At 35.6% G+C, this 18,423-nt stretch overlaps 1 protein-coding gene across 1 annotated transcript in view; it reads right to left on the bottom strand.

The window, feature by feature from the left end:
• Window positions 1-781: 781 nt before the first annotated feature.
• The window catches only part of LOC120502339 (regulator of G protein signaling 7 binding protein), a 33,547-nt gene continuing 15,905 nt past the window's right edge, over window positions 782-18,423 (bottom strand). Inside the window, exons 3-6 of the mRNA XM_039709658.1 lie at window positions 11,938-12,068; window positions 4,099-4,246; window positions 2,713-2,783; window positions 782-1,813 (exon numbers count right to left, since the gene is read on the bottom strand). Of these exons, the coding sequence (XP_039565592.1) occupies window positions 1,722-1,813; window positions 2,713-2,783; window positions 4,099-4,246; window positions 11,938-12,068 (442 nt within the window). The 3' untranslated portion in view covers window positions 782-1,721. The remainder of the gene's footprint in view (window positions 1,814-2,712; window positions 2,784-4,098; window positions 4,247-11,937; window positions 12,069-18,423) is intronic.

Raw genomic sequence — 18,423 nt, 5'->3', positions numbered from 1 at the left:
GAATTAGACAAGGTCACTGCTTTATCTGTCCATGATTCTCTGTGTGTACCAAAAAAACCCAGGATTTTTAAAGAAATCTTGTGTGAAATTTTCTTTCCCCCTTTCTTTCTCATGGCATCACTGTACTTTCAGTCTTGAATTCATACACTTTTTTTGGCATGAATGTCTTTCTTTTTCACTTACTCTGAACAAAAATTAATTGGTTAATTGTAACTACTGATCAGTTCTGCAGACAGTATTTTTGATAGCTATTAGACACCAGGAGTTGTTTTTCAGAAGTTTTAACAGTTGCAAAATCTAGTGTATCTGTGGCAATGGAATCACAGAGTGAGTCTATTCCTTTGACACTTCTCATGAAAACATGTCAGTGCTGAATACTACGGACAACAGCTCTGATTAGTGAGCACAAGGTTAATGAGAAATGTGCAGAAAACTTTAAAGAATTAACTCAGAAAAAACATTGTGCTGTGGGCTTTGATTCCATTCTTCTTAAAAATGTTGTTTACTCTCACAAATACGCAGTTTTGTGTGTGTAGGAATCTCCCCATTTCAGATGCTTAGGAATATATATGCCTAAGAATAGTTCATGACCTGAAATCTTCAAACACATTGGAGTTACCTTTTTTGTGCTATTTAAAGAATTTAATCATGCATATTTTTTTAATCTGTCTTTGTAAATATTCTTGTTGAAATGGAAATATGGTCACATATTTGTCTAGTACTCTGACAACAAAATTAGAATAAAATACAGTCTGGCAATACAACTAGAAAAAAGACAACATTTAATTTAAATAAAAAACTTTATTAACAATGTAAAACGTTTAGTATCTTACAGTCTGAGATAATTTTGGCATGCCTTATAAGATCAATACTTGATATGCAGATACCATGCTTTGAATTCTACTGGCAACAAAATGGGTTGGCGTCATGGTTTACATTGTTTATTTTAATACACCTTCTTTTAATAAATTATATCTTTTTTCCAAAAGCTTGTAGATATACTATTGCCTGAAAAGGAAATTTGTTGCTTCTAAACATTGTACAGTTTATAGATATTATGATTTCTCTGTATTTACAAGTCCTACCTATTTTCATATATGGTTTTTTATCATAAATTAAGATATTTTTCTATAAAGCTTTGAAGTTGAGATACAGTGGAAGACTAAATATGAATGAGAGCACAAAAAGCAACTGGAGACAATAAACAAATTGTAACAAATTCTGTTACAATATTGTTTGAATGTCTTAGAACTTTAATAGTTTTGCTCTTAAATAGTTTCCTATGCTTAAAGACTGTGAGAGAATGATCAGATGTTTTTCTCCTATGCTTAAAGACTGGTAGAGTTAATATGATACTAGTAAGAGTACTGTACTACACACAAACTTTTAGCTGCAGCTCAAACAATTAAAAAAACCCTCTAAAATTATAAATGAATCTTAATTCATGTGTCTTCTTTGAGTGATTGAAAGTAAGCATGCAAAACATACTTTAAAAAGTTTTAAATATGCTAGATTATTCCACAGCCATTTTTTGACCACCATAATTTGAAAGTATTAAAACCCTTATTTGAAAAGGGGGATGGAACAGAAGACAGAAATGAATAGCCTAGTGTAGAAAATATATTTTATAATCAAGATTAGCCACTTTCATCTTTTCAGTGGTCAAATAATAGTGGTTTAATCAAAGTGATGATTTCCTTGGTGCTTCTGTGCCTAATCTTTTAACTTGAGACAAGACAACACAATCCAAAGAATCTTCGCTTCCGTCTTCTTACCAGTGGATAGGGAGTCAAGTTTAGGAGGCTGCTATCATCTGTGATGAAAAATCCCACGTTTTAACACAAGCATGTCCACATATGCACAGAAAAGAGATTATATAATTTATGTGTCCTAGCAGCACCTATGCGATCACAGAATCATTTATGTGTCTGAGATTGAGTCCAGCCTATAACTGATCAGCACCACATCATGGCACTAAGTGCCAGGTCCAGGCCTTTATTGAACACCTCCACCTCCCTGGGCATTCATTCCAATGCTTGACAACCCTTTCTGTGATGTGGTAGATCCCACAGAGCAGAGAGAAAATAATAACCTGAATTTTGCATTTGAGAGTCTTACAATACTAATTAACAGGATCTTAATAATAATGATGATTACCATTAAGATAATAATCCTGGGGCATATCTATGAGTTTTAAAACCCTGGGATGCTTCCTATCCTGCTGCATCGAGAGTCAGTGATTTTCTGGTTATTGTTGCAGGGCAGTGTAGACACCAAGCAACAAAGAAGAATTCTGTATGCCTTTATCTCTGTTCTGAATTCCAGTTTCTCTATGCATTATATCCCCCCAGTTTGTCTTTCCCTTCCTTATTTCCAGCACAGTCACTGCCTTTGAGAAAGAAGGATTCCAGACACTGGGAAGTAGTTCTGCTCCTGCCTTTGTATCACCAGGAAAAGGCTATTATTTTATCTATAGATCCTGTATCTATAAATTCCAGAATAACTCATGTGAAACTCAAGAGGACGAAGCTCATGTACTAGATTCTGGCGCCACTGAATCAGCAGGGAAGAGATTTTTGCCTAGATCTTCCTTTTTGTAGTTTCCATAAAAAGGACTCTAGATTTTTTCATATAACATTTTTTGTACATAATTGAAAGGAGAACCTTTCAATTATCTTTATTTTTGTTAAACAAAGAAAATTCAAAACTTACCTTGATTTTTCAGTGGTAAAGGCATAGTCTCCCTGAGTTTACTTAAAAGGTTTTTCATTTCTCTCATATCTCTGTGGATACAACAGTTTAAAAAGATACAATGGAACAACAACTTGAGACTGTATGGGGTGTGACTCACAGTATAGCTTTATATGCAGAAACAATGGAGCAATAAATACAAAAATCTATTGAGCAAGCATTTGGTTCACATACATGTATGAAAAGATGCATACCAAAAGAAAGAGCAATAAAATTAATAGGGGAGCACTTTTATGAAAGTCTGATACTAACTTTTCCTGATTCAAGTTTATGACTTATTCTGGCACTTGAGTATTTTCATATTAAAAGCCTCTGGGGGCACAATGTGATCCTAGTGGCAAAATGTGATTCCTAGTGGCAAAATGCACAATATGTCTTAAAATTAATATTAGCTAGGACTAATCCATAATTACTAATCATAAGTACTAATATCTTCATACCCCTTATCAGTATTTTGTAGCTTGTGCTATGAATGTGTTTCACTGTTCTGAAGAAAATTATAACATATGCAACTAACCCTTAATACTTAACACTCCACATTAAATGAAAATTTTAGGAACAGGACTATCATTCTCACCTGCCTTGAGAGGATTCTGGAATTAAATTTTCTGAAAGGCAGATGATGGAAAATACGATACCAACACATCATCTCCAAAAGCAAATCACATTTTGATATGTTTTGAAAGAGGCCAGAAATTTCCAAATAATTTCTGTTTTGCACATACATGGCAGACCTACAGGCTTGTAATGTCTTAAAGCCTTCAGGATTTAAATTCAATATGGTCTTGCTTCATTCTTCTGCACATAAAATGGTTCTCAGAAATGCAGCAGCATGATTACTAAAAAAATGTGCAGTTTATTCTCCACACTATACCCCAGAAGAACAGAACTTGGCTTTATGCAAATGAGCATGTTAACAATTCAAATCTCAACTGCAACTTAGTGTACAAGGCCTCAAAATAGGACTTTTTGCAAAGGAATGTTGGCCATCAGGATTACTTTCTAGTAAAGGGTCTCATTTTTGTCTTTCAACTGCATTAGTTAAGCGAGTAAGATAATGACGCTACAACATCCTCTCCCCTCCTACAACTTCCAGATTTAAAACTATGGGCAGAACTAACTGAAATTAATTAGATTCTGTGTTTTTGATTTTGAAATGAATAACTGGAGTCTGGCATATTTCAGGCGTATCACAAAGTCAGAAACTGTTAAATGTATCAGAGAAATTAACAGGTGATTTCATTTTCTTATAATTTTCATAGTAGCAACACTGGCTGTCAAATTAAAAAAGACTACATAAATCCTAGAAAGAAATTTGTTTGTTTAGGAATGAAGTACTACACATACCTTTCAGTGTTTTCAATATCTGTGGAAACCTGCCATAGATGCTGTTGAATATCTGTTGGTGATAATGATGTGTCTTCTAAAATAGGTACTTCAGAACTCTCCTCCACTTTAGAATCTAAGATCTTGGGTGGGCCACAAGGTTCTTTCCCTTTAAAATATTAAAACAAAACATGTATCCCTATTATTTACTGATTAAAACAGATGTTTAAATTATCTAATTGATGCTTTGAACTTGACTTTGCACAATACAAATGGAGAAAAAGACTGCTTAGATGCAAACTCTGAGTAAGAACTGTTCAGAAGCAGAGCAGACCATGCCAAGCTAGAAATCAGGGTGCTGCCATATGTTACTCTTACCAATTTAAAAGGGTTCAATTAAACTCCATTGGTCTCATGGAACACAAAATAACAGCCGGAAAACAAAACAGAACAAAATAAGTGAGGAAACTACAACACACATTCTGGAAACAATTTCAAAATGCTGACACTAAAGAACACTGCAGTCCATGTCTCTGAGTACTACAGCAATACTGAGGGAAAACCAAAGACAAAAATGTGCAATTTTTTACTTTATGATTTAACAGCAATATAAAGCTGTCACCACGCACAGCCCAAATGCATTACATTCTGAACTTCTGTGTTGATACTTACCTAATTCATGCTCCCTGTATGAAAATCAAATATAGTGTTGAAAGTGAAGGGGAAGCTTCCTGACAGATCTTCCAGGGTTTTTGTGAGGAAGAGAATGGGATAAAGGATTGGATCATGATAACGGAGCATTCAAGAGAGTTAACCATTGGAAGAATATTTTGGTAAACCTGCAAATCTCATTTGGACTACGTGACAGCATTGCTTTTCTGTAGTGGGAAGTACAATTCTGGCAGCAAACACAGAAGAAAATTCACACCGGAGTGCATCCCAGACAACCGTCAACATTTAAACCAGTAGTACAAAAAGTTGAGTAGGAAATGTTTTTTCCATTTCGCAATTTTTGCAATTGGAAAAGTTTTGACATCAGTACAAATCTGAGTAGTTCCTGTAAGGTTTCACAAAGTACATGAAGAACAAGACCAGCTAATAGAGCAGTGGTCATTCAGGCCATTTTTCTTGGACACTAGAGACCAAAACTGCACACCATGATATACTGCTCTTCCACATCACAAATCCATATCCCTATTATCAGGCAAGTAACCTTGTTTTTTAAAATATAGAATTTTCTGGATCATAAGATAGTATTTTTGGGTAAGTTATCTAAATAGTTGCATTGTAGTAAAGTATTTCCTTGAAGAAAGAAAAAAAGTTATTCTTAGCTACTTGTCTCAAACTAGATGTTGCTTATGCTACAGAAGATACTTATGTTTTAATGCTCTTCAAAGCCAGTAGGAATTCCACAGTTGCCTAAATGAATCCTAAAGAGTGCATGACATGACCATAACAAATTTAGCGTCCATGAAAGAATCTCCTGTGTCCTTTCTTTGCTGCTAACTAGCATCCACTGCTAACTTGTGCTTTGTCAAATCCTTCTGTGATCCACTATAGCCATTGAAATGAGATTACCCCAGCAAACTAAAAAATAAAATGTGATGTTTTCTAATGAAGTAAGGTCAGTCAAAAACCCTACATGTCCAGGAGCAAGTTCCAGAGAAGGAGGATCATATTACTCCTTTTCCAAAAGCAGTGGAAATGAAGAAGAGATGAAGGCATTATACGGGAGGAGAGACAAAGAGACAAAACCTTTCTGTTGGTTACAAACTGTTATGCTGAAAGATTACTCAATTGCTTGTGGAATAGCAGATTAAGCCTGCTTCACAGTTTACATGTTTTATACTCTGTATCACTCTGAAGGTTTAACTTTCACATTTTTCTTGTCCTTAAATGCAGTTTAGGCTGTTATTTAAAAGTGATTAATATGGTACAGTTTTCATTGTTCAGTCATATACACTTCATTATTTTTTCCCATCACAAGAAGTCCATAACAAAACATAATGTTAGCAAAATCTCACATATTACATTTTCACTAAAAAGATTTCAGGTAAACCATCTAACGTGCCACTGATATCACAAGGCATTACTGATGAAACAGGGTATTAGTGGATTGTTCCATTATTTTTAAGTGTTATGGTGGAACCCTGACCTAACCTTTGGTGACATGCTGTAGAGATGCATCCTTCAGGGATGTGAAAGTTGTTTCAATGGAAACAGTAACAGCACTGGATGAAATAATAGTAAAGGTTCTTTTTCTCAGTTTGAGAACTGAAGCAGAGACTGTAATGTTCCTTTCATCAGCACAAAGACAAACTCTTGCAGATCTGGCAGAATGACACACATCTCTTTTCACCTGGAAAGAGCTTTACCAGTAATTCTGCTGTATTGTGAGCAATTCATGAAGCCTTTCTTGAATTTCAGATAATTTGCTCAGTCTCTTGAAAGCAGTTAAATAGTCAGCTAATAATAAAGGCTTTGCTTGAATAATGTATGACTCAGGCTTAACATTTCTACCATGGTCACAGCCTATAGGGAAACAAAAGCTTCTAAATCTTTTCATCCTTACAGTCACTGGTAAGGATATCTTCTGTCATCGATACTTTAAAGATGGATATGAACCCTTAATTTAACTTTCAACATAGTCAGTGGAAAGATTTTTAATAATTTTAGTTGCAATGATGTATTCTTTCTTTTCTCATCGGTAATTTGGTTTTATTGTAAGAAGCAGAAAATGCTTTTGATATGAAATCAAATAAATTTAGTTAAATAACACCAAGGATCAAACTTGAGGATAAATAAGAGGGCAGAAAATTGTCAGTTCAGTAAGGTTAGATACATCATCTGGTTTTATGTATCTCACCTGTTGTGCCCCTTATTACTTCTGTGGTGATCTCCGTATTTGCTTCCTTCATGCAACCCTAGACACCTTACTCTTAGTCATCACCTAATTCACACAGAAACTGTGATGAATGAAAAAAAAGAAAGAAAAAAAAAAGCTCCTCAGTGCTAGTTTTATTTCACTGCAGAGGAACTAAAGATCTCTGAGTGGAATACTAGACTTGCAAAGCTGAGAGAATCCTTTTCTCAAAAAGAGAGCAGTGTTTACGTCAGGTTTCTAACCTGGAAATTAAGGATAAAAGCACAAGCTATATATCCCAGCTAAAGTACACGAGCACGAAAACCTAGAAAGGGGAATAGGAAAGTACTGTGCAGGAAGTAAAAAAGGTATTGGACAAATATGGCTAACAGCCTGAGGAATTTAATTCTTTATTTACACTCAGGAGTTGCAGAACTTGGACACTGTGTCACTAGAAATACTATTATTAAAGAAAATGCAATAGGAACAATGATTTTATAGTGTTAATTTTATGAAAGTTGTGTTACCCTCCTTCCATGGCTTTTCTTGTCCCATTTCTTTGCTTCTTCATAGTGGGCATGTAGAAATGGGTGAGTCTCTTGATTTTGTTTCTCCATACCTGTGTGCTCTTCTACACTCTTGCATCTTATCCCTCTTGCATAAGTGATATGTGTAAGTAATAACACATATCTACCAGTCTTTAAATAGGACACTGAGATTGTAGCACAAGCATTAAATAATCCTTCCTTTCCCCTTCAAAACTCTAAAAAGCATGTCATTTAAACAAAGCCAAAAAGCAAAAAAATCTCTCCACTGAACCAAGGGTTTATTTTTGTAGTTTGTAACATAAGCTATGACTTTTAGGTACTGTTTTAAGGAAATACATATTGTAATCACAAAACACACACTGGAAATAAAATAATTAACCATATGAATTTCTTACATGAAACACAAGTAAGTAGTATGCATGCTTGATTTTCCTGTAGACCAAATTCTTGCCTTTTTTGCATGACTATAAAGGTACCTATCACTTTGGTTAGTGCTGGTATCATTCTGCCTTCACCTGTGTTATACATGTCAGGTGGGACTCACATATCTCAATAACTGTTATTTTTTTTTCATGGTGTGCAATAAATAAAATATATGTCACTAAAAAACTAGGATAAAAGAAAGATGTATGCCCAAGTAATTTATATGCGTACTAGTTAGCCAGAACTCCTGGGATTATGGAAAGAAGGAGAAACAGAATAAAGGATCAAGTAGCCAAAGACTTAGTAACTACAAAACACTTGAATTAAAGATACTTAGGCATGATTCCTTGTGCCCTCTGCAAACTTTCTGAATGCTGAACTGTTTAATCATTATATATTCTCAACACTTGGCTTTTGTAGTGTATGTATCTTACAAAAAAAATATTGAAGAGCACTTACCTCAGTTTACTTACTGCATAACACAGCTGCAAATATTTATGGCTTTCGGCCCCACTGTAGTCATTACATCGCAAAGAAATAACACACTATCTGATTTTTCTAGCAGTGGTTCTATAACAGAGTAATTTATTCTAAAACACTGTAAACATGCAAGAAATTTCTGTACAGGAAGATTGATATATATACAGTAAATAAAGGAATATTGGTTCTGTGGAAAAGAAAGATAAGGAGATAATGAGAAGATGTGTGCCGTGAAAGGCAGTCAAAAGACCCACAGCTCAGACCTTCAAATTTTTGTGTGGTGCTTCCTTAAGAGAATGTCTTTCTTAGTAGGACATCTCCTTCCTGCTGGCTGAGTTTTTCTTAGGAAAACATCAGCATCAGCACACTGCCTTAGTTTTATCAGTTCTATAGCTTGTTTGATAAATTCTGATCAAGGTACCAATACCTACATTATTATTTATAAGCCACACATTGCCAAGAACAGTCTGCCTGTCATTCTATTTGAATCTCTGCTGCCTCCTGAGTAAGAACATTAACTGGTGAAATCTCATGGGACATTTAAAAACCTAACATACAAATTGGCAGGTAAGAGAGCTAAAGAAGGGAAATAATACATCCAAATGGAAAATATTACCCACAGAAATTAGCTTCAAGACACAACAAGAACATCAGACATGCAAACTTACAGGCTAATCAAAGACAGAGCAGTACTCTTTGTGCACAAGAAACTTTTTTTTAATATGGTCACTCAGATGGTGAAAGATCTGTGTAAAACTAAACAAGTTGAGAAATAAAAAACCTATATACAGCAGCATCACAATATATGTACTTCACCATATATAATGGTGAAGTTATTGTTTCTTTCCTTTCTAGAGATAAATTTGTGCACTTCACCTACAATAAAGTATTCTCTGTAAGTAAAGAAATCAATGAAAAGTATGGGTTCAGAATGCTCCTTTGAAAACAGTATGTTTTGTCAGAACACAGAACAAATAAGTTGCAAAGTCATCTAGTGTAACATCCCACTGAAAGCTGGGCCAATGTGCATCAGACTGGTCAAGACTATCTGAGTTATCATTATCTCCAAGAACAGGTATTTCGCCGCCCCTTTGGGTGCCTGTCTAGCATGCAGCTACCTTCATGGTAAAAAAACAATTAACACAGGACTGGAATTTCCACCACTGCATGATGCAATGGCAATACTTCTAGGTGTTGCCAATACTAAATATTTAATACAAAAAATCTGTTGTCTCTTGGATATTCAAATTATTTGAATCCTTGTCGTCATATAGTTTTTTGCCTACTATGTATTTTTTTCAAAGACTATCACAGAAGCTCAGAGCCAAGTTACTGTGTTTATCTCTAAAACACTCTGTTTGGCAAGGACAAAAATCACTATTTGGTAAGGACAGAATAACTACCATGATGGTCTCTGTGGTGAGTTGAGAAACTGATGTCTATCAAAGTACTGCAAGGCAGGAACTAAGGCGTAACTCCAACTTTAGACATTGAATAGTTCAATGTTTAGTTTAAGTTATTAATGTAGATTCCATCCCGAAGCAAAAGGGAGAGACAAGACATTTCAGAGTTGCTAAGGTCACTTTAAGCTATTTACTTTCAGCAGTTCAGCAGATGGTTTGACAACTGTTGCCAATGCTAGGAAATGCAGTAAAATCTGTCTTAAAAATGATGACTCATTTCAACAGCTACTATTATCTTATTCTACAATGGCTCTGCTAATTCTCTCTCTTCCTATTTTATAGATTTATTTTTGATTTGAAAAAATAATTGAGAACCACAGTTAAGCATTTACAAATCTCTCATTCTTACTTTCAAAAAATATCCTTCGCTTTAGCAGTACTCTACAGGTAGATATGAAAAGTATGCTACAGGACCTTTTAGCATGACAGGAAATTCAACAGGTTTATTACAAGATCTTTATTACAGTTCATTACAAAACTTTTGGTTGCTTTACCAAGTTTTTTATTGATGATATACTATCTGGGGAAAGACTAGTTACAATCAGCACAGATACAGCCCTAATCAGCCTGTGCCATCACTGAGCTATGAGGTTACTAAGTAAACTATACAGTAAATTGTCAGCTTTTCTACATCTTCCTTTCAGTAGGAAGCTAATCAAGTATGAAATTATTAGAGAGATGCATTTTCACGGAAGTGAGGACATCTCCTTCCAGTTCCAAGTCTAGTATTTGCTTTTATAAAGATGGACATCTTTTGAACCATATTTATCTACCTTTTGCTATGGTAGTGTTTTAGGAATGATACTCCCCAATTTAGTGCTATCACTGACATTCTTCCAAACCACAGGCCACTCTCCCTCTCCCTCTCCCCCTCCTCTTTCTGTTGGGGCAGGCTGGAGTTGAGAACTGGAGGCACGAAGTGTGAAGATCACAGGTTAAGATAAGAACAATTTACTGGAACCAGTAAGAGATAACCAGCAGTAAGATGTAAGGAGCAACGAGATAAGAAAACTAATAGTAACAACAACACTATTAATAACATATCTTGCCCGACAAGTATGTCTAACAACATTACTAAGTTTGCCCACTCGTCTGACTAATGACACCCAAAACTTAAGGAGCTACTCTTTTTTAAAAAGGATCAGACTTTTAAATGGCAAGGAAATTTGTGATACATACCTGGTAAGACACACTTCTGTAAGAATGATCATAAACAGAAATAGAGCTCCTTTTTGGTAACTGAAAACCTATCTATATATAGATATAGATATAGATACATTCGTGATACATACCTGGTAAGACACACTTCTGTAAGAATGATCATAAACAGAAATAGAGCTCCTTTTTAGTAACTGAAAACCTATCTATACATAGATATAGATAGGTTATATATATATATAATTATATATATATAATTCATTTTACAGTTTGGTGCTTGTTGTGATTTTACCTCAGACATCAATGAATGCCCACAGAGCTTGCTCACCCCTGGTGGGATGAAGGAGACTACTTAATAGGTGAAAATGAGAAAACTCCTGGGTTGAGGTACAGCCACTTCAATAAAGCAAAAACCATGCATGCAAACAAAGCAACATAGGGAATTTATTCACCACTCCCAATGGGCAGACAGGTGTTCAGCCATCCCCAGGAAAACAAGGCTACCTCACGATGACTTGGGAAAACAAATGCCATCACTTTGATATCCTCACTTTCCTTCATCTTCCCCCTCTTTATATGCTAGGCATGATGCCATATGGTCTGGGATATCTCTTGGGTCAGCTGGAATCAGTTTTCTTGATTGCGTCCTCTCACAGCTCCTTGGGCCCCCTCAGCACCCACGCTGGTGGGGTGGGGTGAGGAGCAGAAAGGGTCTTGACCTTAGCAATGACTAAAACATCCCATATTATCAACATGGTTTCCAGTGCAAATCCAAAACATTGCTCCATGATGGTTACCATGAAGAAAATTAACTCCACCCCAGGCAAAATCAGGACAGTGTTTTGTCTTTCATGAATATCTGGGCATGCCCCAAAAATTGTGCTTTTTCTGAAACAATCATTTGTGTATTTGTGCAATTCAGTACCTTTCCGATGAAACTGCAGTGATCCTAGCAGACATATGGACTTTAGCATTTCTGTTGTGTACATTTCTAAGCAACATTGCAACTGGATATACAGTCTACAGATTTCAGGATGGATTTCACCATCTTCTGGGCTGCAATAAAAGAGAAAAATGTAGTTAGGAATGAGACTAGAAGAATGTGAGGGTCATAAAATCCACTTCCTTACTTTTGCAAGCAACCACGTCAGAATCTGCTTCACGAACTATTATGCTTTTTCTACCTAACAGTATTTACAAACAATTCATTAGAACAATAAAACTCTAAGCTTAACATAGCTGAACTTTGGCTATCTTTGGTAAGACTGCATGTCCTTATTATCTCCTCTGCATGTTTTCAGAAAATGGGTAAATAAATGACTGAGATGTCTTCTCTTTAAATGCTTCGGATAAGTATTTTCTATGAGACTGAAGCCTTCTTTTGCCATCCAGTTTCAGTTGCCCTTGATCTTGACAAACATGCAGGAGATTACTAGGCTTTAACAGTCCCTGTTCAGATTACAAATCCTGTATCAAGCATAATCAACCCTACTTTGAAGACACACTCAATAGAAAAAAAGTCAGTTTTAGCCTACTTGTTCTATACATTCTGCCTGAACTTGTTTTCCCCCATATTTAAATTAGTAGTGATGCGATATTGCACTGTGAGGAGAATGAGATGCACGAGACTGTTTTCAGGAAAGTAGTAACAATCTTAAAAGCAAAAACTGAAATCCTACACCTCCATTTCAAGAACTAATTCTCATGCCTGGTTGTAAAATCAGACATAAAGTATCTTTATGTCTGATTTTATCACTTTTTTAGGCTGGAATCACAGAAGTGGAAAGCAGTACAATGCTTAAACAAGAAAAAAATTAGGCTAAAAACCAAAAAAAACCCACCCCAAAACATATTAAAGATTGAAGAGAAACAATTCTGGAATTGGAAGAGACAAAGGACGATTGGTTCCACCTGCCAATCCATTACAAAGCAGATGTCATCAAAGAGGCAGGAAATTACTGGAGCATAAATTACAATTGCTGCGGTCTACTACGACAGGAGCTACACCAATCACATGGTAATAAACCTGCCTATCCTAGCAGCTTTATTTCTTTTGGCTAGACTGTAATATTTTTATTTCTCTTAAGCCACATCTACTTTTCTACTTCTGAAGTGAAGCCTTGATTTGTTGAAAAATTATCATGCATGATACTTTCTGCATCTTATGGTAAACACAGAATAAAGCTATGGTGCACAACAAAAAGGGTTCAACCACAATTCTGCTTCCCCCCCCCACAATGTGTGCATCACTTAATGTTGTAGCCCTTTTCTCAATGAGCAAATAGTTACTTCCTTTAAAGGAAAAAACTTCAGAGTTCAATTTACTTTCCATATTTTACTTTTTATACATATTTACATACATAGGATGTACATCCAAAATTTAGGTCTTCAGACTTACTGCTTATTTCATGCAATACCTAAGTCCTGAAGCCCCACCAATAGGCACACAGGCCTAATCAGTTTCTGCTGAAGTTTCCTAGATGTCTGAACACTTCTCTGTGACCAAGGTTTCTTCTGCCCTGAAGCCATTGACTTGTCTATTCCACCTGAAAGGGGATTTACCCATACATGTGGTTGTGTAAAGTGGAACCTGCAAAAAATTTAAGTCACCAGAGATGGTAATGATTAGCTTTTTCTGCTCAATGATGAGAGCTCTTTTGATTGGGAGATACAGGTCTATTCCTCTTTCTCATGCAAGACAAGCTGAATCTGTCTAGCTTTTCTGAAAACTACAATTATTTAACCATAAGTCTATCCCTAAGAGAAACAGACACTACATTGTGACAAGATAATTTCCTTGTAGCAGACGTAGGTAAAACATAAAAATAAAAATATGGCTCTTCTATTTTTCTCTGCACTATTTCAGATATTTACAAACCCTCAGACCCTCTCAGAAGTCATGGCTATTACAGGAACATTGTTTGCAATGTTTATTTATAATTTACGATGTTCCTTTCTAGCTGTCACTGACAAAAAGATTTCAGGATCTGTACCCTCTCAGAAGACATGGCTATTACAGGAACATTGTTTGCAATGTTATTTATAATTTATGATGTTCCCTTCTAGCTGTCACTGACAATAAGATTTCAGGATCTGCGCACAGGTGTAAGGAAACAGTGTTTTCCTTATACAGCTATTAAATTCCTATGAAGCAAAAACGGTGAAAACTTTTCTTTAAAACATTTTTGCTCTTAATGACAGAATTTTTTATTGTGCAGACAAGGAAGGCGGCAATTATAAATAAGACACTTGATTCATGAGCCAATTCAGATTTATTACTGGCTTCCTATTTACAAAAAATTCAGAAGAGTATTCAAAAGCATAGTAATAGGCATTTTAATTGACTTTTTTGCTGTCATAAATCTAGTGGGTTTTTTTTTTACTAACAATATTTGCAAACTATATTTATGAACAGCATGAGAGAAAGAACTAGAAACATCAACAAATATGCATGTTTTGACCCATTCTTGTTTTCTCAAGAATATAGAACATTTCTAGCTGGACTATGGGCAAAATTCTTCTCTCATTCGCAAATCCAGACTTACAGCAATGATATCCAAGAAAAATATTATACAGAGTTTATACAATGAGAATTATTTTCAGCCCAGTACCCTCACTAATTTTCTCAAACTATTTAATGACTGTTTAATTGTAATAATGACCACAACAAATCCATTAGTTTGTAACCAAACAACTTGCTTTTATGCATGTATATAGGCCTCATTTTCATCTCTGAAAGCCAAATGCTCTGACATGAATGCCCACAAAGATTTGTTTTGTAATCCCTGAATTCTGTGTACAGGGCTTAAAATTTTCTTTTAAAGTATTATCAATTTTTCTATTTCTGTGTGTACAATGACATGCCATGAGAAATGCTGAAGAGGGGAATAGTACAAACATAAATTTCAGAATGCTTGTTATGATACGTTTATTATTAATTATTGTTAAATATTATTTAATAGTTATATACCAAATCAATATTTATATACAAAGGAAAGTTCAATAATAGTAACTTCTAATATTATCCCCCAAGTCAGCTGCTCAGTTAGTCCAGCTAATTTTTTTATGAAGACCACGTAAGTTATTCAAGAAAAACCTCATATAACACGATCTTATGCAATGCTGTGCTAGACTGTGTTTGCAACACAGCTATTTAATAGTTTATGAGCAGCTGACTATATGAGAGCTAACACTGTGCATCTGCCCAGGAGACACAGACCAGCAACTCATTGTTGACAGTACAAAACGTAGTTACAAAAGTGAAAACGTTGTGTTACTCCTACATAAAACACAGCTTAAATTATGCAGTTTATCAGGCTGCATTTAAAAGTATAATTTTTTATAAAAACAAAAGTCTCTATAAAATCTGTAATAAATCTGTTACATTCTCATGATTTAACCATTGCTAAAATAGATGGCTTTCTTTCCATAAAGAAATCCTGCTGTTTAAAAATCATGTAACGTTGATCAACTGAATAGGTTTATAAAGCACTGCCAAGAAGTTCAATTTCCTTTCCATTTTCCTAAGCTGAGATTTAAAATAAAACCTATAGAGGGAGCTCTTACACTAACCAATGGAACACAGTATCATTAAGAATGGTAAATGCAGCTATTTTGGTAATTATTTAAAAATACAAACACCCCCCCCCCAAAAAAAACCCACAAAACAAACAAAATTTAAATGATCCTCTTTAAATGCAAAGGAGAAGAGTAAAAAATCATTAAGAATTATTTTCCCTTTAAAATAATTGACAGATGATTTTACTGTACTGCCAGAATGTTGGTCACAATTGAGAAACACCTTGAGATTTTCCTGAATTCCCACAGGTGCCCAACACTTGCAGTTGCACTGAACTTGTGAAATTTAAGTGAAATTAAGCAAAACAGAAGACTGCTAAAAACTGAAAAATTATTATGGTCTAACTCTTAATTTAACTTAAGAATTTTAGTCACACATTTACAACAGAACAGCTTTTACTTTTAGTATCAAGAACATTAAAAAAATAAATATATCATCTCTGATTAAAAGAGCAGCTAAGCTATATGAAGGGTTTGATAAACCTTTTTGTAAAAGCATTGTTTTGACAAATTCTATGCTTAACTCCAAATAAAAGAATTAATGTTTCCAAAATACTATAAGCCAAAAGAACTATCTAGACATATAATGAAGTTTGTTAGTCTTCAAAGCCAAAGGAAAATAAACATTTGTCCAGCCAGAAGTACAAATTAAATAATCAAATTCTGTCTTATGCTCCATATATGTACTTCCCTTGAAAAATAATGCAAGTTGGCTTGATGAGCTGTGAAAAATTACTGTCCACAAATATTACCCTGTAGATTGTATTTTAAGTTAGTGTCTGAAACATCATAATTTAGAAATCTAAAGCAGTAGAAGGATGAAAAAGATGAAAACCAAAACTTACCTCAAACATATGGTGTTTCTGTTTGGATACAAAGTGTGACAAATACTGCAGAGGAGATACACTTAATCCCCTTACATATCAAGTACCAAAAGCCCCTCTGGTCACAGCTCAGTTCAACAGCCTACTAAACCTGCCCCTGCTTTTGTATCTTTAACAGATTGCTTATTTCTTTATCATGTAACCATACATCTTTGAAGACAACAAAAGACTGGTGAATTCATTTTGAATATAGGTGGAAAAGTTGTCCAACAATGGTGTTTGCTTCTAAACAGTTCCTGGGAAAATGTTCTTATTTGTGTTCCTCCCATTTGCTGGGGTTATTTTTTTTAAATGTACACAAACTATCAGCTTCAGTGCCATGTTGATTTGCTGTTCTCTGCTTATGCAATACTGTGATACAATTGCTATTCCCTACCCAGTCCAGCCAGGAAAAAAGCAGGGCTTGTTCTTCCTAGCAGACCCATAAATGACCACAGTGCTGCTCTTATTAAATCAGATTGTTGTTTTGAAGCAGTTACAACAGTGCTTACAGTAACAGAAGATGTGATCAGGTTAATTTTGTAAGAACAGTGTAAATCTCCAGTAACTGTGATAAGGCTGATGAAGTCTCTGAGTGTATGATACAACGAGCAGAATAAAACCACAATGCAGTGGCTCATGTTATAGACATTGCTACCTCCCAGGCTGATAACATTTTAGATATTTTCATGCTAGAACAATTTACAACCTTAGAAAAAGGAAAAAAAAAAGAGGGTTTGAAACCATCAGAATCACAGAATCACAGACCAGAATTTTCTAGACTTCTACCCTCAGAAGTCAGTTTCAATGGCTGAACAAACTCAAGCACAGACAACAGGTAAATTACCAACACACTATCCAAACTATTCCACAGGAGGACAAACCCAATCATAAATCACCCAGTACACGAGTAAAACAGCACTGAAACAAGAGATTTCATGTGAACTCCACTCTAGGTAATACTAGATGTGTTGGATGCAGTTGCAAGGTTTTGGTAGTGGTGGTGGCAACAGGGTGCCCTTTGTGGGATGAGACGAGGGTCTTCCCTGTGCTGGACACAGCCAGTTCCTGAAGCTCTGCAAGGGATCCTTGGCAGGACATACTGAACCTATCTGCTGAACAAAAAACTTATTTTTAAAAAGGGCAAAAATAGCCACAGGGAGAAGGAGTGAGAGGAAAAGAAGGAGTAAGAAACAAGAGAGGGAATTTCAGGGTAAGGGAAAGGAGGAGGCTCTCCATGGCAGAGCAGATCTTCCCTGCAGCCCACAGAGCACACCAGAGCAGATGGATGTTCTTGAAGGAACTGCCACCTGTGGAGAACCTATGCTAGAGCAGATTTTCCTGCTTTTGGAGGAGGACTGCTGCTTTTGGAGAAGCCCACACTGCAGCTGAGGAGACATGTGAGGAGGAAGGAGAAACAAAGCAGATTGGTTACGGACTGTAACCCCATATTCCCAACCCACCTACACCACTCAGGAGGGTGGGGGTGGGTAGAGGAGTCTGGAGTGAAGTTTAGCGTGGAAGCCAGGCAAAAAAGGTGTTAGCTTGATGTTCCTTTTCTCTATTCCCATTACTTAAATTAGTAATTATTTTTATTTTAATTGGCAATAAATTAGGGAAATATTTCCAAGTCTGCTCTACAGATAGTCAACGTCGCTATCTTTATTTCCACCTAATCTTTCTCATTCCTGTTCTTCCTGTCTTCTCCTCATAGTCTGCTGAGGAGTGAGTGAGCAAGCAATTGGGTGTGAGTTTGGCTGTTGTCCCAAAATAAGACAAGCTAAGCTTAAAATCTCCAGCAGCATATTTTTAAGTACTCAGAATTCCAAATGAAATTACATGTGTGTTTTCAATTACACTTTTGAGTTCTCATAAAATTAAAAAAAACAAACCAAAAACAAAATGCAGGCTTGACCACCACACCCTAACCCCATTGTTCCCTCCTTCAGCTGTCTGACCCTTGCTTCTAC

This window comes from Passer montanus, unplaced genomic scaffold, assembly GCF_014805655.1.
Source record: "Passer montanus isolate IOZ18808 unplaced genomic scaffold, ASM1480565v1 scaffold22, whole genome shotgun sequence".
NCBI classification, from domain to species: domain Eukaryota; kingdom Metazoa; phylum Chordata; class Aves; order Passeriformes; family Passeridae; genus Passer; species Passer montanus.
This window is presented reverse-complemented; position numbering and strand designations above follow the sequence as displayed.